Raw genomic sequence first — 27,506 nt, forward strand, 5'->3', positions numbered from 1 at the left:
TGTTAGACAGTACAAAAACTTCCCACATTTTTCTGGCTACGACCTTGACCACAAAGTAACATATTATAAAAGTAATTCTAGACGCCGTGTAAGATATTTTTAATATTGTCATAGTTTACTTTAAATTAGCATTTACGTATTATATTTTACATGTACATGGCTACAGTAGAAAAGACGTATTACGTTACAAAAGCAATTTTATCAACAATAAAAGTAAGTACAAAAATTCCTTTACTATTTTTCTATTATTCAATTAGTAAATGCTGTAGAAAAAAAAATCAATTCAAATATCTAACAAATACATGATGCCCAGTATAAATTCGTGATTGCTAACTTTATAATATATAAAATAAATAAGTTTCAGACTCCAAATTACCCTTTTAATGATAGGTATAAGTTGTAACATTGATAAAGCAGTAAAAACCATAAGTTCTTGTACTTATTTCATGGACATTAATAATATAGATAAATAATAAGAAGCCGCAATAAAACACCTTGTAAAAATTCTAATCTACAGCCTATATACATTACATTACAAAATATAGATTAGATTAATTTAAAATAATGCGTATTCCGTTAACATACAAAGAAAAATTATTATAACCACAAAATAACATTTAATCTAAATACAAGGGAGATAGCGCGAAAAACGTATTTCAATTTATGAAGTTAGATTGAAAAGGTAAATTTGATTCACGAATCGAATAACATTAAGTTATAGTTTGTAAATTTCGTTATCAAAAAAGCTCCCGAGAGCTCGTCAAAGTTTTACGAGTCTGTTATTGTTTTTCATCTACGCTCGATTAATATTTAAAGGCACTTGTACACATTGCCCTAATGCATTTAGCAATGAATAATCGCAGATTATACCAATCACGCCATAATCATTCGATGTTTGTACGAAAACACACAAAAGTCAGAAGGTGTGCTGGCTGGCTGGCTGGTTTGCCCATTGCATTGGGCCAATGTGTACTGGGCACTTTTATAGGTAAAATATAGCGAGTAGGTTAAGAACAGTAGGTATGTAAGGAAATGATTTTATTTCAATGATTTTGTTAAAGACGCCCAGTAGTTTCTTTCGGATACTATATTTTTACGTATTACGTAGACTGTTTTACGTATACCTACTTAAGAAAGTTATTCTGTGGTTACACAAAAAATATCAAGTAATTTATGAATGAGTATTATTAGTTTGAGTGTGTGGCACTCTGGCACTAATACCTTCTGTAACCAAATGAATTAGTAAGTAGGTACTTAATAACGCTATAATATAATAGTTATTTATTATTATTAAGTAGGTACCCATTAAAAATAAATTAATTGCATTTGTTCACATTCGCTTGATAAAATACCAAATTTTCATTGTTTAATGCCTTGAGTTTTAAAAAAACATTGACATATTTGTCTAAATAAAATTTATTTACTAAGCTTTTTAATTATTATTCTACACCTATTATCTAGTAAAATCATCTACTGTACAACTATGGCACTGTTTAAAGTATAGGTATTATTTTTTATAACTATGTATGTACCTTATTCAACATGGAATGATAACAATGGAATCGCTAAATTAAAAACTTTAAGGTAGGTAGGTTCAATATCTTAAAAATTCTTAAATCTCACCTGGCGGCCCTGGCGTATAATTAGTTGAGTTATTATTTACCTAGCTGCCTATATTTAATATCGGCGTTACTCAAGTAAATAGATTTTAATTTAAAAGCATTACATTTATAATACGGAATGTTAATATTAAAGCCCTTTCAACATTATAATATTACTCTCATATTCTCAACCCTTCCTAACACTCAATATTAATTTTCATCAAAAATTTCAAGACATCCCTGGTTGATGAAGAGACTTCTCATTTTGTAAACTAATATTAGAATATTAATACAATATTTTGTAATAACAACACAATAATATCTCCTAATCTTTTGTGTTTACGCAATTTTATTCATATTAATATACCTCTGATGTGTAAACCGAGCACCGATGTAACTTTTTTATAATACCCTACAACATCTTAAACTATAAACATAAATTATTATGGCAACATTATCTTTTGGTTATAGATATGAATACAAGATTATCTATTTAATCGAGTATACAGATTTACCTAACAAAATGTGCGCGCTTAGAGTAGGAGAGTGGAAAACATTTTTTCGAGTAAACAATTTCTGAATAGTTCTAGGTTAGGATATTACAGTGCCGCCACGTTGATTGGTACCATCACAAAGCGATCGCTATAATCTATTATGACTTCACTGAAATGTAAAACCGTCAGTTAATACCGTAAACGCTTTTTCTATGAAACGGCACCGCTATCTAGGAAACCAGAGCTACAGATTCTGCCATTCGATTATGCTGCTTTTCTACTATGTTTTGTGCGGGTACAATTTGCTCACTTTTCTACATAAGTGAATTTTGAAACCTGTCAATAAAATAGCATCATTTTCTTAGCCATACTACCAGAGTTAGTTTAATCTGTATTAAGAAAGTGAAGCAATTCTATTTTAAAGGGTTTCAAAGAAAAAAATCATTTAATCTTGCACATCTCTTAATAGAAACTGTGTTTGCTTCTCCCACTTTAATCACGCAGTTACCTAAGTGACGGTATTCAATAGGTACGACAAAAGTAATAAACGAGTACGAGCAGGATATGTATCGGTAGGTATGTTCTAAACGGCGATTGAATCTATGTTGTTGCGACAGATTTTTACATGGAAATATTCTAGATTTATGGTTTTTCCTTTCATTTCCACATATCGATTTTTAGCCAAAAAATTAGGCTCAAGGCTTATGGGCGCAGAGTAGAAACGCACAAGAAAATGCATGATAAAGCCCCGGCTAAAAATAAAGGTTAAAAAAAAGAAAATGCAGAAATTAAACTGAATTTTAATTTACTACTTATTTAGAAAGATTAAACAAACGATGAATTATTATCTACTTGTATGTTAAGTATCTAATGCAGATAAATTTTAGAAAACTTTGGAAAATTGTAGAAAAGACGCGCTTCAAATCCTCTTCAAATGACTTGAGCCTTAGATCTATAACCCTATAGTTTTAAATGCGGAGCCATATTATGACCTCTCTGTATTCAATTCGATATATTAATTAACTTACAAATTAATTTGAGGAACAGCTTAAGAAAAATTTTCTGTTAATCGGTTTCGTGTTCGTTGAAATTAAATAGGGAATATTTAATTGCACTACAGAAATCAACGCGCAGCTTCGCTGATTGACCGAAGTTATTCACTTTCAAGTACCTTGAGCAAAAATGATTACAAAAAATATCCTCACAACAAGCCCTTTCCATTTAATTTTAATATAGTATAATAACGGTATAATATGCAAAACTTTTTAAAAATTTCTAATTTGCCTCCCCAAAAGTGACCTCCACAGTATTTAAAATTCAAGTATTTACGTTACACGCCCCACATTTGGGTCACAGAAATTCATATTTGTACCAAATTTCAAATTTAAATCGGCCCAACACACACGGAGCAAATTGGCTGTGACAGACGGACAGACAGACAGATACACGAGTGATCTAAGGGTCCTTTTTTTCATTCAGACGTACGGAACCATAAAAAGAGATTAATATAATAACCCATTGTAAAAAATTTCGTAATGTTTAGTTTGACAGACCAAAATGCTGTCGCAGCAACATAGGCCCAGTGAAAACTACGCCTAAGGGATGATTTATGCCAACACGTGGCGGGAACGAGCCGTGCCACGTACAAGGCGCGCACGAGGCACGGATTCAAAACACCAGGAACATTTTATATGAAGCAGTTTATGCTTCACCACACACACAATGCTTCATATAAAATGTTCGTGATGTTTTGAATCCGTGCCTTGTCCGCGCCTCGTACGTGGCACGGCCCGCGCCCACCACGTGTTGGCATAAATTATCCCTCACAGGTAAGTACTCTAATACTATTTATACACAAAAAATAATACTTTTACATTTCACTTTTACATAATCTTCTGAAGATATGAATTGATATTCGTTTTTCGTTATCATTAACGAAACAAATTATAATTTTAAAGTTCGAAGCACACGTAAAGGGATAAAACATCGCAAACGTGAAAGGTTAGGGCCAGCGCCAACTAACGGATTTACATGTTGGCTTAACCTGTATACTTCGATAAAAAATGAAATAAACGTTAATTTATTTTTGTTTAATAGACAATTATCTAAAGAACCGATGCAAGCCGTCGTGTCGTGTTGTACTGTAAATGCCTCAGAAGCAATCAGTTTCATACATTTAGTATGGTTAGACACATGTTATAGTAGAGTGGCGTGTCGTGACGCCTTATATATCGTCTCTCACTCTAAACATCTAAATGATGAAACCGATATGCTTCTGACGCGTCACGACACTACAAGACACGCTAGTAATATTTCCTGGTTTTATGAATAAAATCTCGTTACGTATGCTACGAATCATATCCCGTGATGGATTAAGTGACAATTTTAGTCGCAGTATCGTATCGTAGTCATTGGTCGTATCGGTGCAGTGACGTCGATGTGCCTGCCGCTAGATTTGACGCTCGCTACACAGCCCCGAAGCCCCGTGTATAGGGCCGCTGGTAATCCCAATGGCAGCGACGGTGATCCGCCTATCGTTGGAACGTCAAATTAATTCACTTCATAAAACAGAATAGAGGGTAGAGCAGAAAAATTCCCCCCGAAATAAGATTCTTGCGCCAGCTTAAGGAAGACTACGATAGGAATATTTTGTACCTACTTGTTCCTTTGTTGCTTTGTTAGAAATGAAATAGGTACAATATTTTTGCTGCTGTCTAAAGTTGTGTATAACAGTCGCATTTCCCTTTGATACTGAGAATTTTGCTTTTATTAAAAGTTTACTTTATAATATTTTTAGTCTTGCTTGATGCCAAGATTTGCCCTCAGTCTATTATAATAATTATAATAGTTAACCTAACCTAGAGTAATTTTATAATATGTGGGACAAGAACTTAACTGAGCTATCTAAATCAAAATGTATAAAATTTTCATCTTACCGATCCATAGTTTGGGATTTGCTTTCGAAGGTACAAGCAATGACTGCGAGTAACCTCTCACTGGTGGCATGTCGTCAACTTGGAGCATCGCAAGCCTTTTGCGTCTCCTGACAGTCGCCGTATGCCATAATCCATCGTCCAGTCTATCCTTTGACTCAATACATTGAAACCAATCCTCATTGGCAGCCAAGTTGACCTCCTTTGCATCCGTATCAGTGTATATAAGCTGCAGTTTCCCATGACTTAATCCAAGTCCGATGAAGTCTCTGGGTCGTATACCGATCTTCCGTCTCCACATCAACAAGCCAGAATCGTTATAAGTCCGGAACTTTATTTCGTATCTAATACCACGAGGACCTCGATTTCTAAAAGGTGTTATCATTTTGTAGTGATTTGTAATTATTAGAAATTAAAAGCGCAAACACATAACCTAACTACTGTGTTTTAGTGTGTGTTTATAAGAAGACTTTCATGACATTAGTCAAGCACTAAGTTATCGTGGTGCGAAACACGCTGACGTTGGAGGCGCAAATTTTAAAAATTTTAATTAGTCGATATTGGGTCAGATTGCGTTACGGCACAACACAATACAATAGGTAATGTGTCCGCAGCTTAAGTTTAAAATGTTAACTATGGTCATTGTTAAACCTTACGTTTATTCAATAATTTATTTATTTTTATTCATGTACATAATTGTGATGTTATGACATGACGCCCTGTCGGGGCATTGCAAATGATCTAAATCTAAATATATTATAAAAGAAAAAGGTGACTGACTGACTGACTGACTGACTGACTGACTGATCTATCTACGCACAACTCAAACTACTGGACGGATCGGGCTGAAATTTGGCGTGCAGATACCTATTATGATGTAGGCATCCGCTAAGAAAGGATTTTTGAAAATTCAACTCCTAAGGGAGTGAAATAGGGGTTTGAAATTTGTGTAGTCCACGTGGACGAAGTCGCGAGCATAAGCTAATTGGTTTATATTTTTGTAAGTATATAGATAGGTTACGTAATATATTATGACGAAAACTATGCTATGTCAAAATCTCATTTTTTAAATCATGGTTACTCAGTGTGATTTTAGGGTTTCCATTAGTTAGCTTAAGCAAAGCGTAGGAAGAAAGATTACCATAGTTAACGTCACCAAAAATAGATTTAGAATATAATATTATTTTGATGATAGAAGATTCTACAAACAATCTACATGATATCAAAAACCAAACACACCTGTTGTCAAGAATACCTACCTCGTTTATGCGGCTATAAATAATATAATATTGTGTTTTATGACTAACATAGAATATTCCCTAGAACTACAACGAAAACATCTGTATGCAAATAATTAGCTTTATGTACATAAATAATGGCATGCAATACAACCACGTCTAGCAGCAAGCAGCATTTAGAATTTATGCTATTATGTAAATGGATAACATCGGTTCAACTTTTATATGGCGCCCGCTGTGATTCCACACGGTAGCGTAGGTAAGAATATCAAACCGGAGTTATTAAATGGATGCTACTTAAAAATGGACGCAGAAAAAATATAAAAGACAATACACTTAAAGCTTCGTTTCCACTAGAGGAAGCCACGGATCGAGGCAGCGTTTCGAGTAGCGACAGTTCCAACGGACACGCTGCCTTAACTTGTTACATGAGGCAAGTCAAGCCGTACTCAGGCAAAAGAGAATGCCCAAAATTTTACGAACACGAAAAGACTAATGTTTGTTATAAAAAAAGTAATGCAGGCTAAGGTTCAGAGTTCTATAGAGAGTAGGTGAATTAACTTTGCTCAGACTAAAGTTTCAGAAGTGAGACCGATTTATGTCAGCGATATTATAGCGCTGTCTTGTTTTACCGCAAGTCAAAGTTTGCTCTATAGATCTTAGTCTGAGATTTGGATTTAATAAATCTTCACTATCAATGAGATGTACCAATCGGCAAATTCGTCTATGATTTATTTACACTCTCAAATTGTGCTTATTTGGAGTGACCCTAAACTCACATACAAAACCAATTAATAAGCATTTTGTGGTAACTAAATGCATCGCTATCAATTAGTGATGTATAAATTATTTTTACCGACATTGGTCTTTTTCTATAATTAATTGGTCATTCGCCTTTGTCCAATTTATGTTTTTTCTGTTTCTAGTAGGGCTAAAAAGAGCTTCAGTCCGAGCATCCATTTGAACAAATTTAGTTTGCCTCAAATTGAAGCAGCTCGGCATTCGGCTGCTCAAATGTATACGAAGCTTAATAGAAATTCAGAATTGTGTAAAAGAACAATTTCAACGTTATCTATGGAACTTTTAGTCTCCCATATTGCAGTGCTATAGAACTTTTAGAGTTCCAGATTGCAGTGAGTTTTTCACATCCCGTTCGTGGAAAATGCCGATTATAAAACTACTGAACGGGGCAACAAACCGCCTCATATAAAATGCATGCAAAATTCGAATGGATTTGGCAGTGCGTCACATTCCTGCCACTTCGTTAATAAAATACGCATCACTTAACTAAAAGGCTAATGAATTTGTTACAACTAGGTACAGACTGTAACTAAATAAATAAATAAATAAATAACCTTTTATTTGGGACCATAGCGCACAGTACAAAACAGAACAACACCAGACAAACGTACATAAACAAAACAAAAAAAAAACACAACAAAAAACAGAGCATGAAGACACTCTACTCGTATCTAAATGAATCATCATCATCATGATCAACCCATCACCGGCTCACTACAGAGCGCGGGTCTCCTCTCAGAGTGAGAAGGGTTTTGGCCGTAGTCTACCACGCTGGCCATGTGCGGATTGGTAGACTTCACACACCTTTGAGAACATTATGGAGAACTCTCAGGAATGCAGGTTTCCTCACGATGTTTTCCTTCACCGTTAAAGCAAGTGATATTTAATTAATTAAAATGCACATAATTCCGAAAAGTTGGAGGTGCGTGCCCGGGATCGAACCCCCGACCTCCGATTAGAAGGCGGACGTCCTAACCATCAGGCTATCACTGCTTATCTAAATGAATAGGAATATTTTATTATTTTTATTTACACTAACTCGCGACTTCGTCCGCGTAGACTACACAAACTTCAAACCCCTATTTCACCCCCTTAGGGGTTGAATTTTCTAAAATCCTGGATGCCTACGTCATAATAGCTATCTACATGCCAGCCCAATCCGTCCAGTAGTTTGAGCTGTGCGTTGATAGATCAGTCAGTCAGTCAATCCTTGTATATATTTATATAAGATAAGATAAGAAGATGTCCAAGAATGTGCTATGGTTGAAAATTACCTACAGATGCTGTCAGGTTAATGCCCTCTCGAGTCTTGACGAAAGTAAGGGGAATGTATTTACGTATGAAATATGAATACTGTAGTTTTCTACAGTGCGGGAAGCAAAAATTTAAGTGACGAACCAATAGCATGACCGCACAGATACCCTCGGGGGCCGTCGCGTCTGTCTTCATACCACCAAATAGATCAATAAACCACCCACTCCACAAGTTTTGTGACAAGAGGCCTAGTTATGACCAAGTAGGTATATCAATCGATTGTGAATGTCAAGCAACCCCTACTATTATGAGATTAATAGAAAGGGATCACGACCCACAGCAATGAGTTACAGGACTTTATAGATACACCACAAGAGATATTCTACTTAACTTTACTGTACAGATTTTTTTTTGTGGCTGTAAAACACCCATTTGCATTTCTGATTGTATTGATGCTACAGTAAACTACTTAGTGAAACGTGCGTAGAGTCATAGAATCATTTTGGAAAATCTGTATTATGTTGCGTTGTTTATTTATTTATTTATTTTATATTTTGTCCAAGAACAGCCCACAGAATTACACACTCAAAATTATACAAAATGTTATCGAGTTTTACAGGTCCCGTGTAACTCTAATTACGGACCGTTACAACGAGCATTAAATCAAGCAAGTCGTACATTAAAATAACCTAACATAAAATACAAAATGAATATTATAATTAAATCAATACTAAGTTAAATTATGTAATATATACAATATGCTAACAACTAGGGCCTGACATAATAATTATCCTACCGAGGAATCAAGTGATTTCATTAACTTGAATTTAAATTTGGGCAATTTATCACAAAACAGATCAAAGTCCTTGTCCTTGTCTAAAAATTCCTTGTATGTATTACAAAACCTAGGTATGTTAATTATCGTTTGCATACAAAATTCGGAGGGTGGTAACAACTATTATATTAGTGTAACTTGTTACAAAGTTCGTACTCCCCCACTAAACTATACATTCGAAGCATATTCCAAGTACCTACCTAGTCGAACTTCATTAGCCTTTGTAAATTGAGTTGAATTTATCAGATCACGCCAAAGTGTTCGTACGTGACTTGTTTGAACCGCTGGATTATGCGGAACTCGTAACTTCCTTTCAATGACGTCAAAGAGAATCAAACTTAATCCGCTAACTTCTTACTTAAAATTGATGACACAATAATTAATTATTTCTCTCGGACAAAGGCAAGGGCACATACAACCTTAAGAGCCCGTAGGACTTTGATCCGTCTTTTTAACACATTCTAACGTTATTGTAAAAGTCTTTAGACATATTCTTACTAGATACAATAATATATAGTTTGTAAAAAATGAGAACTCACTCGCCATTTAACTCTATGTGTCAACCGTCATGTCAAAGTACGAATCACCTTTAAAATAAGAACTAAAATGGTACTTTTGACTTGACAGTTGACACAAAGTTAAAATGAGGTAAAACATATCACATAAAGGTAAAAGTTGCAACTATCGAAAGATTAAGTTAAGAGCTATTTAGTGAGGTGCTTTCTATATTATTACTCATAATGCAATTAGTGAAATACATGATTATAATAAAACATGCATAGAATAATTATTTTCAAATATTTTTACCTAATCTATGATAAAATGAATGTAGTTTCTTTAAAACTTATATCTAAAGGCATGACTGAGAGCCTTCAAATGCTATCTTACATCATAATGTCCTTCACCGACCTCTGTGTTAGTTTGTAAGCTAGAAAAACATAAAATTAGTTAATGGAATCCATTAAAAATATAGAGCTTTTTACGAAGTCAAAGAATAGCAATTAATTTGTTAATATTAAGGGATAATTACTTAAGCAATAGCCGTCTTTACTTTTAATTATAAAAAGTTGTTTTAGTACAAATTTTAATAAGAAGTCTGTATTTTTTCGGGGCAGTGGTATAACGTTTTACATTTAAGCGCTTTTTTTTTCTTATTCTTTAAGGCGATATCTCCACGGAAAGAGAGAATCACATCTGAGGGAAGTTAGGGACTCAGAATCATGTACTGAATCCCTCGTTTTAGTTTTCTTCATCATGCCTCTTACACCCTATATAACATTCTACTTTTCATATTATTACTTAATTCGTTTCCACTTACCTACGTCCACCCCGACTTCGGTACGAATAGTAATTATTTCCGTCGAACTTAATAGGCGCGCCGTCGTTTAACATCTCTACTTTTAATTGCACCTCGCAGTTCCTGCCTTGGTACCCGTCCGGGCAGATACATTTGTATTCGTTTAGCAAAGGTATGCAGGAGCCATTATTTTTGCAGGGGGTGAGACCTAATAGAGTTATAGAATAATTATCAATTTATTTAATTTTCCAAGGAATTCAAGCATAGGTACTTTCCTACCAAATTCTAATACATGCTTAATCAAAGAACTGACTGACTAGGGCTGGCTCATTTTAACTGACTTTCAAAAAGGAGGTGGTTCTCAATTCGGCCCGTTCTTTTGCACAACGGATCGATAGTATGTCTGGAGGCTGAAGGAGTGACAGTAAATTAACTTTTAAGTAGATAGAATATTGAAGTTCGAAACAAAAGCCATAAGTATAAAAAAAATTAAAGGTATTTTTCTTGATGTAGATCATAATATTCTGTTACAATAATATATCAACAAAACGGATATCACAGAAAATTATTAGATCACACTAAAAACCTTAGCTCACAATTTTTTTTGTTTCAGCGAAATGCTTTTTCAATTCATTGCACTTGTTGAATTGACGTGACATGAGCCGTAGTCAACAGCCCAGGATATACTTAAGAGTTAACTTAATAAAAAAGATTTTTAAGCTACTTACTCATACTAGACTTAAGCACTTACCATCTCCACAAGGCGGTCCAGTGTACTTAGACACACCACTCGTAGCGCAAGGCAGTTGATCTTCGTCGGCCACAACAGAGCACTTGGCAGTCTCCCCACTGTACAGGGCCAGTGGATTGCCGTTCACAAAGACCTGTTGCACCGCGCCTATGAAACTGCTGGTCACGCCGGACATTTTGTGGGGACGGACGTAAGCGCTGAAAAGATTGCTTACTTCAACACCAAGAAATATAAATGTCTACGCTCGTATTTGATCAAGATTGATGATATTCCAATATCATGGATAACATATTGTTATTGAGATGTTTAAGAGCGGTTTAAACCGACCACGTAACAACACGTAATTTGACTCAAATTTGTATACTAAGCAATCAAATTCAATGAAATTTTGTAGATATAATCCTCGGCAAATCATAACGTTATGTATGTTACATAAAAAATTATAGTCTTGTTTAATTCTAGTGCCTTTCTTGTGGAGAGAGTGAGCCAGCGTGTGCCAGACCTTCGTTATTTTATAAAAGCTGAAAGTTTATCTGCGTAAAGTTTAATAAATTGTTAAAGTTTAAGAGTGTCTAGCAGGGGGTTGCCACGCCACTGAGTGTCTGTTAATGTATGACGTGATTTCCAATACTATTTTGAAGAAAATATAAAAAATAAAACTATAAACTTTGACGTAAGATTATTTACATCTTTATTACCTGTCATCTCCCAAAGCCATTACGATCCAAATAATCATCCAAACAAACGTTCCTCCCAGTGTTGGGAACAACACGTAGAGAAGCTTTCAGCTTTTATGAAATAACGGAGGTCTGGCACACGCTGGCTCTTAGTCCATTATGTTGGGTATGATTTAGTTTACGATAGAATTGTAGTAGTTACAATACTTACGGTAAAGAACCTATGAAGAGCGGTAAGATAAGTTCAAGATGCGTAAGCGGCGGCGCGGAATTCCCTCGTTGCGTCGGATGGTGGTCGAGTTGAAGGCTGCCATGGCGACCAACGCGAGTAGCACGTGCTCTATGCCAACGACCTTTTGTTATTGGCACGGGAGACCTATGGTAAACATTCAGAAACATTCATAACAATACCAGACCTGGCTTACTTGGAAATGTGCCCCAAGACATATATCTAAAGCGACCCACCCATTGACAGCATGTATCTATCTCTTATGAAAATGAGAGATAAGAAATAAATGTTTACGCGATAAAAATAAACATGTTTAAGTTTTAGGCCACAGCAATGCACAAGCTGGATACTGCCTTTATCGCGTCGTCGTAATGAGACTCGCTATTTTATTACGATGTGAGCTTTCTGTACTTGTTAGGTACCTACTGTTAAGTATTCTGTACAGTTCTTGCAATTCACGAAGGCGAGTGAACGTTACTTGTGGTTACGTCGTCTACAAAGCATTGCGTAAGTGTGCGTGCATGTCGGACCAATCAGTCGCGAGCAAGCGCACGCACAAACCGAGCCGCGAGTCACTCGCTATTGTGAAATGCAAGAACTTAACCTGTTGATGGATAAATATCTACATTCTACATATACCTAACGTTTTACTTTCAAAATAAACGTAATAATAGGTAATAAGCATAAAGAGGAAACGAAACACAGAGCTGTCTTGGATGTAACTAATACTCGTAGCTTGCGTATACCTAATGTATCTCGGTCTACTCAGCAAAGGCGTGACAACGACTCCCTCGACGTAATTATTATTAGGGCCGTAACTCATTATGCTGTTAAACTATTAATTTTCATCCAAACTCCTGCTAAACTGTAAACTAGCTGAAATTCTATTTGCATTAAGAATAAATTATGACCCGTGGGGCTTAGCTGAGTTCACTTAATTCGTTAAATTAATTCTTCGGCCCGTAAGCCTTACTTACGTGATATTGGCGATTCCGCTCCCCAAATTGTACCTAAACTGTAGGTATCCATTAACTAAGTTAATCGCTATAAAATCCCCCTTGGCTTTATTGGACTGGCCGGTATAAAGGAGCATTCCGGAAAAACGGTTCGTTAAAAACCAAATTTCGATTCGGAACGCCTTCCCTAGCCCTTCGAGCGGTTGTAATTCGATATAGCTCGTCCCATTGAACTGTGGCGACCAACTTTCTTGCATCACATTTACATCTGAAAATAAACTGGTACTTAATAAAAAAAACCAAAACATATTTTATGTACTTAAAAAATCATGTAGGACTAGTATCTCTCTCTGACTTTACCTGCACCGATTCGGAAAGCCAATAATTCTATTGAGTAGAAATCATCAATATTGTATAATAGTCTCGACTTTCTTTTCTCCTTTTTGATGTTGGCTATGCAGGGTTTTTCATTGACCTCGACTTGATACGTGTATTTTTACACACTGAGTAGTTAAAACAGTATTTTGGGATCGCTAATATTATTACGAAACCTATGTCTTGCTCTCTCAATACTTTTGTCTTTTGTCTCTGAGACCCTTTACAGATAAGATTAATGTTTCTTACAATTAGGAACAAATAAAACGGAAGTTACCATTGTTGCACGTATTTCCATTAGAATCAATATCACCACCAAACAAACAGCGACAAATGTGTCCGCCGTCCGCTCCAATATCGCACAATAGCCCCTCATCATATCCGCAGGGATTAGATTCGCATGGATCTAATCTCTCGTCGCAATTGGCTCCTTGGAATCCGATCGAACAGCTACATGTATACTCAGTCGCCGAACCCTCCACAGATATACACGTGGCACCGTTCCTACACGGCATACTCATACACGGATTAGATTGACACTCTCGAACCTTCTCTATAGACATCACTAATGAGTCCGGACGACCCAATTTCTTTGTCACTTGATGGCGTATTATCCTCAGATACCTTATACAGCCAATAAAACCGCTTTTCGTTCCTATATTATCGAATACCCTGTGTGAATAGAAATAACCTTTCAGATTTGTATTAATCAATAAATATCATCATATTTCCAGAGCTTTTACTGAATTAAAAAAATGGCCAAATACTAAGTTTATTCAGGTATAATATTATCTGAAATTAATTTCATTTAACATGAACAATGAATTTGATTATCGTCGTTGTTGATTCAAAATATTTATATTTTCTGGCATAGGTACAAAACAAAAGAATGCGTTCGAAAGAATTTCTGATACCTAATCTATACCTTAAACTTTGAGATTCAGTTGAAGAAATCTAAATATTATAAAATGAAAAGCTGACTGACTGACTGACTGATCTATTAACGCACAGCTCCAACTACTTCATGGATTAGGCTGAAATTTGGCATGCAGATAGCTATTATGATTTATTATTTTTTATAGAATTATAATTTTACCTGGAATAATTTGCAGGCACACTACCAATATACGCATCTTCGGAAAGATCCAAGGCCTTTAAATTACCGCTCGATTGACCAGCCACATCTTCCATATCGTCGACTGATAGAATGCCATCTCGGTGATATCTTTTTGCCGATACTTTATGATATTCGTTTAACGTAATCTTTTCGAGGGACGTTAATATTATTAGACCATTTCCAAGATTGTACCTGTTATAAGAGCAATAAATACTTGCCTATACTACCTACTCAATACTCGGGTACACAATTCGGGTAATCATTTAATTTGAATAAGGAACATCATCAAAAAGAATTGCAAATATACTGCCGTCCTTTACCTAAAAAACGGTTAATTGCAAAAAAATAGTAGCGTATTTTTTTTAAACACTAGTTTTTAAAAATTTTTTTTGGTCGGCTCAAAAATAGCTTTTTGCAATAAACCGCTTTTTTAAATATATCGGCAGTGTAGCAGATAAAATACTTATCCGTATTATATAACATCCATGTATCCTCTATAATATAACATCAAAAACTTGAACATGAACCCCAAATTATAATGTAATACGAAGAAATACGAACAAAAAATAAAAATGCCTCACCTGAACTCCAAATATCCATTTACCAGGGCGAGCGAAACGAAATCACCCGTACCGTCGGGTTTCTGCTGATTGTACAATATAACCCCATTTTCGGAGAATGCCTTAAATTCGATATCGATGTTCAACTTATGGTAAGCCTTCAGTGGTTTTAGGCGAATATACGATGTACCGTCGAAGGATGGAGTTTCGATGTAAGTAATTGACGAACCGTCTTTGATAAGAGATTCGCAGTTAACACCCGTGTATGAATCAGAACACACACAAGTGTAGGTAGAGCCGGGTAAGTCGATACATGTACCAAAATTATAGCACGGTTCAGATAAGCAAGCACTGTATTCCTCTGTTGTTTCTTGAGTTACTTGTTCTGTAAGAAAAATATTTAAATAAAAAACTAGACTCAAGAAAACACAAAATAACCTATTATGTTCATAAAAAAACATTATCTGACTGACGAGAACTAGGTAAAAAAAATCTTACGCGTATTATGAGTAAAATTATAAGAGATTTGCAGTTTATGCCCATGTATAAATCAGAACACACGCACAAGTTTAAGTAGAGCCGTGTAGTTGTTTTTATGTTATTTGTATTCAATAAATAACAGCTAAACTTAATAATAAACAAAACACCTGAATAGCACTGGTACTTGTAAATAAATAGGTATTATATAGGTAGGTAATAAAGCAATCAAGTTTTGTAATTAAGTAGTCATCAATATTATGTTCTTATTCATTGTAATCGGAAAATAGGTATTTTTATAATACGTATCGTGAGTAAAATCGATAAAAATTAAATCATCAAAAATTCTAAAGTAATAGCTGTGATTCGAAGTAGTAACGAATAGAGGATTACATGGTAGGTGTATTTAACTTTAAATTAATAATACTTAAGTTTGAAAACATAATTCTATGATTGTCGCCCTAAATATACCTTTGCGCTTCGGATAATTTTATGTTATCACAGGCAATAGAATACATATAAAGATTTTTTATCCCAATAAACTTTTACAACTACTTAAGAATCGTCAAATGCCTCTCTTTACGACTGATTCCAAATCAGTGCCCTACCTACCTGCAAGTAACCACAGAAGAACCAACAAGAATCTCGGCGGTTGCTCTTTTCAAAGATTCGATTTACAAAATATGTCATTTATAAAAGTTTGCAGTCCCCGCGACTGCAAACTTTTATAAATGACATTACTGGAACCAGTTGTGAGTCAACCCTACCCTCTTTTATCTTTTACAAATATTCGATTGTGTAATGTGATTTTATCAGGAGCATACTTTTAATAGATTTTTTGACTTGTGTTATAAGATAATAAGAAAAGTTAACTGAAATGAAATGGGAACCGAAATTTTAATACAAAGAGCATTAAGTAAATGATAACATCATTTAACTGAATATTGACCTATATACACACATAATAGGGGTACCCGACCTTCCGAAATAACCTTTTCCTTATAACAATTCGAAACACGAGTGGTCGACGAGTAAAACGTTTTTGCTAAGCTAACAATAATTTTAATTTACGAAAACCTTGTATTAAAGTTTACTTTTATTAAATTTAGTAAGTATTATTAAATAATATTGATATGAAAGGGAACCTTTGCAAAATGTAATGTGTGTTTCAACCAATGCAAAGGAGAAGGTTACACTCACTATGTAGAAGTTGGTTCCTTAGCGGCATTCTAGAAATGATACACTTGGGTTATTGGGTTAATTGAATTATTCTTTAACTTTAACTTGCAAGTAGGTAGGTATCACTAAATAAAAAATAAAAAAGTAGCAGCTTTTTTGTTAATAAAATAGACCATTATTTACCATCGTAAACTTGTAACGCAGCTAAGTTATTTCATATAATTAATAGAATAATCTAACCAAAAATAAACACGGCACGGTATCGGTATTATACTCACCATGGGTTTCTAAAACGCTAATCACAATAATAGTCTGAACATTGTTTTAGTAATACATATTGTTATTTTTAAATAATCTTGATTCATCTGTGCCCAGCCCTTGGACCTAGATAGCTGAAATTTTGCGCTGAGGTTCTTTTTATAATGTAGACAAGAAAAATGGCTGGGTTTTACTAAATTCCCGCGGATAACGGAATGAAGAGGGCTTATATTTTTGCAAAGTGAAGCTGCGGGCCGCAGTCATTTATTAAATTATAAGTAATTTGATATCTATAATCTAAACTCACCTATGCAAGCTTTTCTGTGCACAGTGGGAGTGTACCCCAGTCTACACACGCAGCCTCCACGCGCGCAGTACGCGCCTGGTAAGGCAGAACAATCGGCGTCCTCTGCACAAAGATCCCCTAATAGTGCACCCACTGCTCCTACGGTAGCTGTTGTTGCTGTTTGTGAACCTGATAGAAAGGGTTTTTTTTTTATTTTTTAACAATGAATCAACTTAATGCTATCGGCTATTAAGTTCAAAGTGTGTTTAATCACAGGCTGAAAACTCGGATATTTGTGTTTTGGGTTACATTATTGAACTCTTATTATTAGATATTATTATTGGAGGTTGAATCCGCTAATCACACCAAATCACGACTTCCATAATTCTTAATTAAGCAGGTACTATGATGAATATTCTTCGCATAATATACCTACACAATATTTTTCAATGTGAAACGGTGTAAAATTAGCGTTACGCACATTATATAATACTAAATTAGGTGGATAAATGACATCAAACGAATCGTAGGGAGCCGCTGGATTCATGTAGCGTAAGACCGTGGCGTATGAAAGTCCCTATAATAAACTTACATTCAGCGGTGGATCTCTATCGATTGATGACGTCGACGATTAAATATACAAAAACCAGCGCGGATGTAGTGTGGTGCAAAGGTGGGTTGGTAATTTTCATACAGTTACAGGATTTAAGCCGATAAAGTCTCAGACTAACTTCAGGTGGTCTGAATTTCCCACTCCACCAACAATCTATGTACCTATGTTTTTTTTTAAGTCAGCCGCATGTCTTATAAAATGAAAGTTACAAAGCTACTTAAAAGTATCATGTAAAACTAATCTTCTATAAGCCGAAGTCGCCTAAGAAATAAGCAACAACAAATTCTGTATAATTATGTTGGAACAACAAATAAGTAAGATAAATCGGCAACTAAGTTAAGGTTACGAGGAATAGTGTTACGGAGTGACAAGGGAAACTGCTCACACAACAAGCCAAACTGTAATCTCCAGCAAAATTAACGTGATTAAGATGAATTGAAATGTTCCCAAAATTCGTCGGATTATAATAATAGTTATAAATATATAATTAAGTTAACCAATTAATACTAGAAAGGGAATTTCAATTTTCAAGGTATCAGTGTTACAAATGCAAATAATTTCAGAAGTGCTAGTTGAGTATTAATTAAAACGGTGTTTGACAAATCACTTTGTGTATTATTCAATCCCATGATTAAAAATCCCATTTTTTCATAATTCTTTCAGAGTTTGTGACCATTTCGAGTGCGAACTTTGAAAATATGAACTGATTAAAACTTGGTAGGTAAGTAATTAAAATAAACTTCAACTGTATAGACAAAATCAATCAAATTAAAATATCAATTAAGTTTGGCAATAGAGCTTGAAATTACTTCACTGAGAGTCCATTGTTTAACTCGATCCCCCACTTACCTTTTAATTTCTGTCCCAATAGAATGCTGTCGAAATCGCTGGGCGTCTCCTTCCTCGTCCAATCATACTTATTGTAGTACTTATCGGGATTTAGTAAGTGTCTTGTTGATTTAGAAGCGGCCCCGTCGTCTTGTTGTGTAAATTGTATCGGAGACGAGGGTCGCGGCGGACCGGCTGTGCCAGCTACTTCGGACAACTTGCAAGGACCAAACGCTTGCACTACTATGTCCTCCTGCGTGCGACACGCTTGCAGTTTCAAATGGCACTCTGACTCGTAAGTTTTTCCGTCGCTCCCGCATACCTGTTGATTTTCACTGCAGTTACTAAACTTGAAGAGCATTTCGTTTAACTGCACTAAAGTTTTAATGAGTTCCTTAAAGATACCAATAAACTAACGACACTTGTTGCATTTCAAGACGTTTCTCACGGTCATGGTATTATGTAACTGCAAGTTTTAATTTGGCACAGTCTGAAGACGTTAATATGTTTTAATTTAATTTAAATTTAAAACAACTTTATTGTTAATAGATTTACAGAGAGTAAGAATACAGGATACACTTAAAAAAACAAAGGGCGACCTTATCACTATTTTTTTTGTTTGTATCAAAAACATTTACAATACAAAGAAAAAGAGAGTAAAAGTGAACAGGGAAGCACTTATCTCTACGAGAGATCTCTATCTTTGACAGTGCGAGAGTTCAATTTGCATTCTATTTTTCAGTAATTATTGTTTGTAATATTTTTGGTACTTACCAGCATATTGAAGTCACTATCAGGACATGGCGCAGCCGTACATTCGCAAAGCGCGCCTCCAGTCCGTTCAGTACACACCGCTCCAAAGTAACATGATAACTCCGCGCATGACTCCACTACACCGCCAATCTCAGCTAAAATAATAGTATAGTCCGTAAAAAATGACTCCTCACGCGCCATTTTAACTCTATGGGTCAACTGTCATGTCAAAAGTACGGTTCACCTTTAAAATAACGACTAAAATCGTCTTTTGACATGAAATTTGACACAAAAAGTTAAAATAGCTCATGATGAGTTAAACTTTACGCGTTTTAACTTATTTTTATAACTGTAATATTATATAATATTCATAACTATAAAAATATCCTTACTAATATCATAAATGCGAAAGTGTGTCTCTCTGTCTGTCTGCCTGCTAGCTTTTTACGGCCTAACAGCTGATAGCTTGCATTCCGAGGAAGGACATAAAAATCAAAGCATTCCCACATGATTTGAACCTAAATCCACGCAGATGCCCACACATAAACAGCTACATTAGCGATAACACCGCTTTTGTATGCTGTGAAGTTATAGTCCTATAGTCTTTTTCTTCTTCTGTATCCTTTTATATCATAGATTATTATAATATGAATTGGTGTTAAAACTGGCATTCAAAATGTAGCTAACTACACTTTAATTACCATTTTAGTTTTATAAAGAATCAAGGCCCTATAATGATATGTCGTGGCAGGGATGCAATCAATTTTAATAAACGCTAACGTCTCTATTCTTTATAAAGCCCTCCAAAGCACATAAAAGGAATAAAAAGTGGCTCGTAGAGGGTCGATATCCCAATATAAAAACCAATATATCAGGATTATCGGGTACTTACGATCAGAACAGCCGTTAGGGCCCAAGCGGCGGCGATGGTCGGCGCACACTGTACATTTCTGGCCTTGCACACCAGCTCGGCAAACACACCGGCCAGTCATTTGTTCGCAATCTTCTCGAACTGAACCGAAGGCGGAACAACCACAGGCTATAAAGGAACATCTAGACTAAAGGACACGAAAAGATTTCTAATTCAGTCAATCTAACTATGTAAATCCATCCATACTAATATTATAAATGCGAAACTGTTTTAAGAGTATAGATATATAGCTTGCATCCCAGGGAACTTTTTGCTCCGGAAAATGAAAGAATTCCCACAGGATTCTTAAAAACATAAAACAACACTGCAGAAACCGTAGGCATCATGTATTTAGTATAATACGTAAAAAATGACTCCTCACGCACCATTTTAACTTTATGTGTCAAATTTAATGTCAAAAGTACAATTTTAGTCCTTATTTTAAAGACAAACCCTACTTTTGACATGACAGTTGACCCAAAGAGTTAAAATGGCGCGTGATGAGTCATTTTTTACGGACTATACATAATTAGCTTGCATTCCGGAGGCGCATATAGGCTACTTTTATCCCGAAAAATGAAAGAGTTCCGACGGGATTTAAAAAAAACAGAAACCTACGCAGTACGAAGTCGCGGGCATTGTCTAGTATAATATTTTATATGGATGTTCGTCTGTTCTCATTATCTACATACTCCATACTTTTGTTAAGTTTAGAACTAGTGTAAGTGTAGGAAACTTTGCCAGCTTGTGAAAGTTTGGTGACGATACAATATTCTGACATCTAATTGCAAATATCAATACAACTTGATGTGAACTTTATGTTTTGGTGCATTGAAAATGCTATACATTTTTATCCAGTTATCAATTGAACCAATGTATAAATTATCCCGCAAAATACACGAAATCAACAACACAGCAGTATAATGGTAGCGATATTTTTTATGCTTACTTGTGCATTTTTTGCAGAATAATTTTATTAGTGTGAGTGTTTAAATCGAGAGATAAGCATGATTGACAAACGAATTGGTAATCAAACGATACGCAACTCTACTGCAACTATGATCGAACGGACTTCGTGAGATAGAATAACTAATAACCAAACGACGGGATAGTAACAGTACTCGTACTTACGAATGCATCCCGTGTGACCAGATCCTATCCGAGGCAGTCCCCAGTATCCGGGCTCACATCTATCGCACTTAAGCCCTCCCACCCCGGGACGACAAACACACTGCCCACTGTCATCGCAACGATCCGACACTGATCCCAGACGATTGCAGCCGCAAGTCGAAGTTGTAATTGGGCATCCCTCTTCGCCCGGACCCGATGCGGCGGTCGATCCGTCCGAACAACAACCATAAGCACTCTCAGAGCAGTGTACAGTCTTCCTTTCATCCACTTGTTTTGTATCGTCTGTATAAAATTGAAATGCATCGAAAAAACAAGCTTCGTGTATTTTGTTACGCAATGCTTTTATATTTTAAAGTTTTATTTTTTATGTTATCCATACTAATGTTATAAATGCAAAAGTGTGTCTGTCTGTCTGTCTTTTGGCTAGCTTTTCAAGGCCCATCCGTTCAACCACTTTGACGAAATTTGGTAGGTACAGAGATAGCTTGCATCCTGAGGAAGGACATAGGCTACTTTTTATCCCGGAAAATCAAAGAGTTCCCACGGAATTTTTAAAAAACTAAATCCACGCAGACGAAGTCGTGGCCATCATCTTGTAAGTTATAAATTTTCTAAAATTTTATATTTATTTCGGCCGTTATTAGGAAGTATTAAGGAAGATAGTAAAATGCCGATCTGTTATCGATAAAAAAAGATAAAGTGAAGTTAATTTTATGAGATGCGAACAAAGGACTCAAAGCGGTAACAGCTAGCGTGATTGTATCCAATTTAGAAACAGCGTCTTGCAACTTTACCATCCGTAGCACTGAATTTCATAAATAAGTAGTTGTATTTTGCTGTATAGAATACAAGACCTTCATTAAAAATTTACATAACATGCTACGATACGTTCGGAGTATTTCTCAGAAATGTTCTTAGCAAGTTTCATGTAAATTAGGTAAAACAATTATTATTATCCATACCTACACATAAATCTACTTTAAAATTTTAAGCAACTGTTTGTCGAAAACTTTACACATTAAAACGAACTGTTTTAGTGTTGAAAATAAAACAAGAAAACATTTAGGTATTCGATTGCTTAGTCTGACTACTTTTTGCTCATAACCAAGGTTTATGTATGACTATTTAATTTCAAAATTTATTGAGTAGATAGCTACTATTCCTTTTCATCTATTAGGCTATATAACTCCTAACGTCAAGAAATTTGGAAACTTTGACCTTACAAATATATGATTCTCGTCCTAAGTAAAAATATTATGAAAATACCAAGCACGAAGGCGACTATCAGTTACTTAAAGTGCTAAGTAAACAGACCCTCGTGAATTTGAATGTTAGTATAAACTCACTTTTCGGGCAACATCTTGCGGCAGTTAATGTTATATGGCAGTAACTCCCCGGCGGGCAGTCTTGCCGATGTGGTCCGTTACCGCAGTCAATTTCAAGCCCCGTTGACATATCTATCATTGCCTTGTTATTACCGCAAGGCCTCACTTCCATACCTGTATAAAGTGACAAGCTTATCTAAATATGTAAATGGGAATAATAAAGGGGAAGACTGACTAACTGATCTATCAACGAACAGCTCAAATTACTGGACGGATCGGGCTGAAATTTGGCATGCAGATTGCTATTATGACGTAGGCATCCGCTAAGAAAGCATATTTGAAAATTCAACCCCTAAGAGGGTGAAATTGGGGTTCGAAATTTGTGTAGTCCACGCGGACGAAGTCGCGAGCATAAGCTAGTTTTACTGTAATATTATAAAGATATAAAGTTTGTAAGTTTGGAATTTGAATGTATAGGGTAATCTTCGTAATAATGATTTAGAAAATTCTTGTTACCTACAATATTCACGCGTATTTATAGCGCTTAAACTATATTACATGGACCAAGTCCCGGAAAAAAGCAAGTAATAACTAAGTTTATAAAAAAATCATGAAATAATAGCCTACTGTTTTCACTTAGAAGGTAATTAATTATTATTAACTTTTGTACATAGGCTTAACCTCTGAAAGGCCGTTTCACCACTTTAGTTGTTTTCGGGAGTTATAAAATGGTTATTACAAGTATGATGTTAGTAAATCATGCGATCGAATTGTTAATTAAGGAGTGACCAACCTTTACATAGATCCAAGGGCCTTAATCTAAGCTCCAACTGCTTTTGACAGCCTTCCTTACGCATCGCGCACAAGCTCGAATAAAGTCGAAAGTCAGATGCGCACACCGGAAAGTATTCATCATCGACTGGACATTCGAATAGGCAGGAGCAACGTGGGTAGCCATCGAAGCCAATCTCGCAGCTGGCGTCGAAATCGCAGCGGATATCTCGGCAAGCCGATGGGCTCATGGTACCACCCTCGGTTGCGCCCAAGGAATCCGTCGATCCTTCTTCTGCCTCTGTTGTGGTCATCGCGGTCGTAGCTGCCCACACGTACCCAAATATTTGCGTGTTAGTCAAGCGTTAAGCGGAAAGTTAGTTAATTGGATGAGGAAAAGTTGCTATATTGAATTTCTCCTAATAACTGGAGTTTATTACGATACAGGGTTCTTTAGGAAATACTTCAATAATCTAACGAATATAACATTATATTAATATTATAGCTGTTACATTATTTAGTTTAGAATATGTAAACAGTGCGAGTAGTAGTAAAGTTGCAACTTTGCGGTTTGCTTAGGTCATTGACTAAGGCTGAGATCTATAGAGCGTACTTTAACTTTGCTCAGACTTAAGTTTTAGTTAAAACGAGACAGTTTTATGTCAGCAATATACTGCTGTCTCATTTTTACACTGTCTTAAGTCTGAATAAAGTCAAAGGCGCTCTATAGATCTCAACCTAACAGTTAAATAGACAAGCCCGACTGATATTCTGTTTTTGTACAATGTCATACGCCTCTTGATTAGATTGGACTAGGCACTTGTTTAGTGCGCACTATTTATAATATTACTTTAAGTAGAAATTAATCAATAAAACTTTTAGTTAAGCTGACTAAGAATGTTAATAGAGATAGTAAGAAAGCTTGGCTAAATATAAACTCGTTTTAGTACTAATATGATACGTACTCATAGCGATTGGTGGAACTACGGCGAGTCTATCTTTGCAGTCTCCGTAGAAGATAACGTGTAGTTTGTTAGGTGGTTGTAATTTACAGGCAGCCTTTTGAAGTTCACACTCGTTTGGGAACGTCTGCATTGTGCTTCCACAGACCGGCTCGCGAAGCGCACTGGTGCAATCGGTTGGACACACGCATTCACCAGCTATGCAATGAGCTCCGAATGAGCACTGGACAGGTTCGCAGAGAGCTGCAACAAAAACTTACTTCAGTACCAACTAAATATAAATAAATAATTCTTTAAACGATTTTGGTACAGAAATAGCTAGCATCCCCGGCATGTACGTAGGCTATTTTTAACATAGGCATTTGTCCCGATAAATCAAGTTGCCACGGTATTCTTAAAAAAAACCTAAATCAAGTAAATGAAGTCACGTAAATGCAGTAAATCAAGTAAATGAAGTTTATTTTGCACAGAATATATAGCTTGCATACTAGAGACGAACATAAGATACTTTTTATTAAAATCAAAGAGTTCTTTAAATACCCTAATAACATGGGGTTAAAAAGTATGTCGATTTAATTTTAATGTAGCATTTTTTACATTAAAATTAAATCGACATACTTATTATAAAAAAAACTGATTAAGTATTTATCATTGAAATTCTTGTGTTGTTAAGATACTCATTATTGGAATAGTAGGGTTGATTTTTGAAATAACGTATGATTATAATGAATCATTATTTAATTGCACATAAATTGAGCACTATATCCTTCAATTTAATAATCGTCTATTAGAACGATACATTTCTCGCACACAATCCTATTACTGCATCAGACATGTTCCAGGCTTTCCATTTAACGGAATGAGGGATGCGGGAAGACATCCGTGAAAATTTAATAACGATTGTTTACCACTGCTGCGCAATATGAAAGCCTCGTGAAAGTGCTCGATTACTGGCTACTGAGAAAATGGGTAGCTAGAAGAAAATACATTTTTGCCTGTGGGCAACAAAATAAAAACAAAAGAGGCGGCTAATTAAAAAGTTTGAGAAAATAATACACGTTACGTAATAATACGACTCATTAGATTTTATAATGTAAAGTATAAAAATATAAGTTTCTTATTTGATTCGTGACTCGTGGTGATTGGCTTTGAAAGTTGAGAATACTAATTATTTTTTCATGAACACAATTTTATTTTGTGATGTAACCACAAATTCACGGTTTTCGGATTTTTTCCTTTACTTGTGCTATAAGACCTACCTACCTACCAAATTTCATGATTCTAGGCCAACGGGAAGTTGGTTTCCTATAGGTTTTCTTGACAGACACGACATACGGACAGACAGACAGACAGACAGACAGACAGAAGACAACGAAGTGATCCTATAAGGGTTCCTTTGTTCCTTTTTAGGTACTGAACCCTAAAAAAAACAAAACTCCACCCAAGAGAAGTTAGAGTGGGCAGCTAGTATCTCACTAAAGTAAAATACCAAAAAAAGAAAATTATTTACTTCACTTTACTAAATTTCACGCTCAACGAATTTTTCTCAGCGATTTAGCACAAAATAACTCTCCCGGCGTCAAAGAGGCGATTTACTTCATCTGACTTGGTTTTGAGGACTCCAATATGGGGAGCACTTAAATCCTTTATCGATCTGAAACCCCGTCGTCGAGCGAAGGAGCAGACGTCGCGCTTTTAAGGGAAACACAAAACATTAAGTCGGCAAAAAGCTTTGAGAGGAGTTTTATAAAGCAATACATGGAAAATGAAACGCAGTAGGCGATAATGATTATGTGAAAATACGTATGGAACGTGATATTTTGTTTAGCAAACTTCATTAATTTTCAAAGCGGCAAAAAACCGTCCTATGTTTCAATTTTTATATAAACTCTTTTAGTATTTAGGCTTTGTGCACATAATGCCACCAATTGAAGTCGCTGGAGGGAGATCGCACGAGCAGCAGCTGTAAAGAATTCATAGCCACGACCACTCTGTTAAGAGTGAACGATTGAGAAGAAGAAGTATTTAGGCTGCTAGGATCAATGAATTAATTTCATTTGTAGAATATTCGTTCCAAACTCGTACATGTTACGCCAAGTTTACACTAAGGTCTACTACTTGTTATTTTTGTTTACACTAAAAACTAGATAATATTGTACAAAACTTGTAAAATTCTTATTAAAAAATCGATAGTTCTACTATGTATTCACAGAGAGAGAAAAAGTATTAGGTATGTATAAAGCAAAAATGAGAATACAAATTTTGACAACTTTTTAGTTTTAAAAACTGTAAGTAGGTGTCCATAACTTGTTTGTTGATGTAAATATAGTGAAAGCCAAAAATTTTTACGCTAGAAAAAAGTAAATGTTTTGATTAGGATAATTTGGCGAAGTAATATATTTGATGAAAAACCTTTTGAATTATTATTAACTTTTGATTATATTATTGCGAGCACTAGTATATTTCAGTGCTCTAAAAATAGGAGTAATTTCTATAATAAAAAGACAAATATTATGTCAGACTAATTTCAGAAAAGAACAGTTGAAATGGAATGCTATCCTCACAAACAAATCTAAATTAGCTTTTATGTTCGAGAACTGCAAAGCAAATAATAAAAGCAATTAGTGTAGTAGGATATTACTGTATGTTTTCAGACATTTATCCGTTGATGCAGGTTATTTATAGGCCATTAAGCGACTACGAAGCCCGCTTACTTAAGTAAACCTAGAACCTTAAGCTGAATATCCACTATGTTTGCGTACTAACTGTGCTGGGCGTCACGTGCTTCAATAGCAGGATTCACAATAAGTGCGGCAGCCTCGTGAGACTTCGTATTGTCCAGCAGCGATGTAGAGGCGCCGCTGCGTGAACGTTAGCGACACTCAAGGAGTTTTC

At 35.4% G+C, this 27,506-nt stretch overlaps 1 protein-coding gene across 9 annotated transcripts in view; it reads right to left on the bottom strand.

Moving 5' to 3' along the window:
- Nucleotides 1–3,834: 3,834 nt before the first annotated feature.
- Nucleotides 3,835–27,506, bottom strand: part of LOC117994912 (agrin-like) — a 253,633-nt gene continuing 229,961 nt past the window's right edge. For 8 of the 9 annotated variants that reach the window (XM_069503560.1, XM_069503557.1, XM_069503549.1 and 5 more), the window contains 17 exons: nucleotides 24,615–24,854; nucleotides 23,672–23,974; nucleotides 22,900–23,052; nucleotides 21,554–21,835; nucleotides 20,405–20,551; nucleotides 19,534–19,667; nucleotides 18,781–19,081; nucleotides 17,340–17,507; nucleotides 15,140–15,503; nucleotides 14,538–14,750; nucleotides 13,719–14,113; nucleotides 13,088–13,334; nucleotides 12,093–12,257; nucleotides 11,205–11,401; nucleotides 10,475–10,661; nucleotides 5,032–5,396; nucleotides 3,835–4,626 (listed from right to left, as the gene is read on the bottom strand). In XM_069503560.1, coding sequence (XP_069359661.1) covers nucleotides 4,481–4,626; nucleotides 5,032–5,396; nucleotides 10,475–10,661; nucleotides 11,205–11,401; nucleotides 12,093–12,257; nucleotides 13,088–13,334; nucleotides 13,719–14,113; nucleotides 14,538–14,750; nucleotides 15,140–15,503; nucleotides 17,340–17,507; nucleotides 18,781–19,081; nucleotides 19,534–19,667; nucleotides 20,405–20,551; nucleotides 21,554–21,835; nucleotides 22,900–23,052; nucleotides 23,672–23,974; nucleotides 24,615–24,854 — 4,007 coding nt within the window. In that variant the 3' untranslated portion in view covers nucleotides 3,835–4,480. The remainder of the gene's footprint in view (nucleotides 4,627–5,031; nucleotides 5,397–10,474; nucleotides 10,662–11,204; nucleotides 11,402–12,092; nucleotides 12,258–13,087; nucleotides 13,335–13,718; nucleotides 14,114–14,537; nucleotides 14,751–15,139; nucleotides 15,504–17,339; nucleotides 17,508–18,780; nucleotides 19,082–19,533; nucleotides 19,668–20,404; nucleotides 20,552–21,553; nucleotides 21,836–22,899; nucleotides 23,053–23,671; nucleotides 23,975–24,614; nucleotides 24,855–27,506) is intronic. The other variant, XM_069503566.1, reaches the window with a different exon arrangement.

Source organism: Maniola hyperantus, chromosome 2 (assembly GCF_902806685.2).
Source record: "Maniola hyperantus chromosome 2, iAphHyp1.2, whole genome shotgun sequence".
Classification (NCBI taxonomy): domain Eukaryota; kingdom Metazoa; phylum Arthropoda; class Insecta; order Lepidoptera; family Nymphalidae; genus Maniola; species Maniola hyperantus.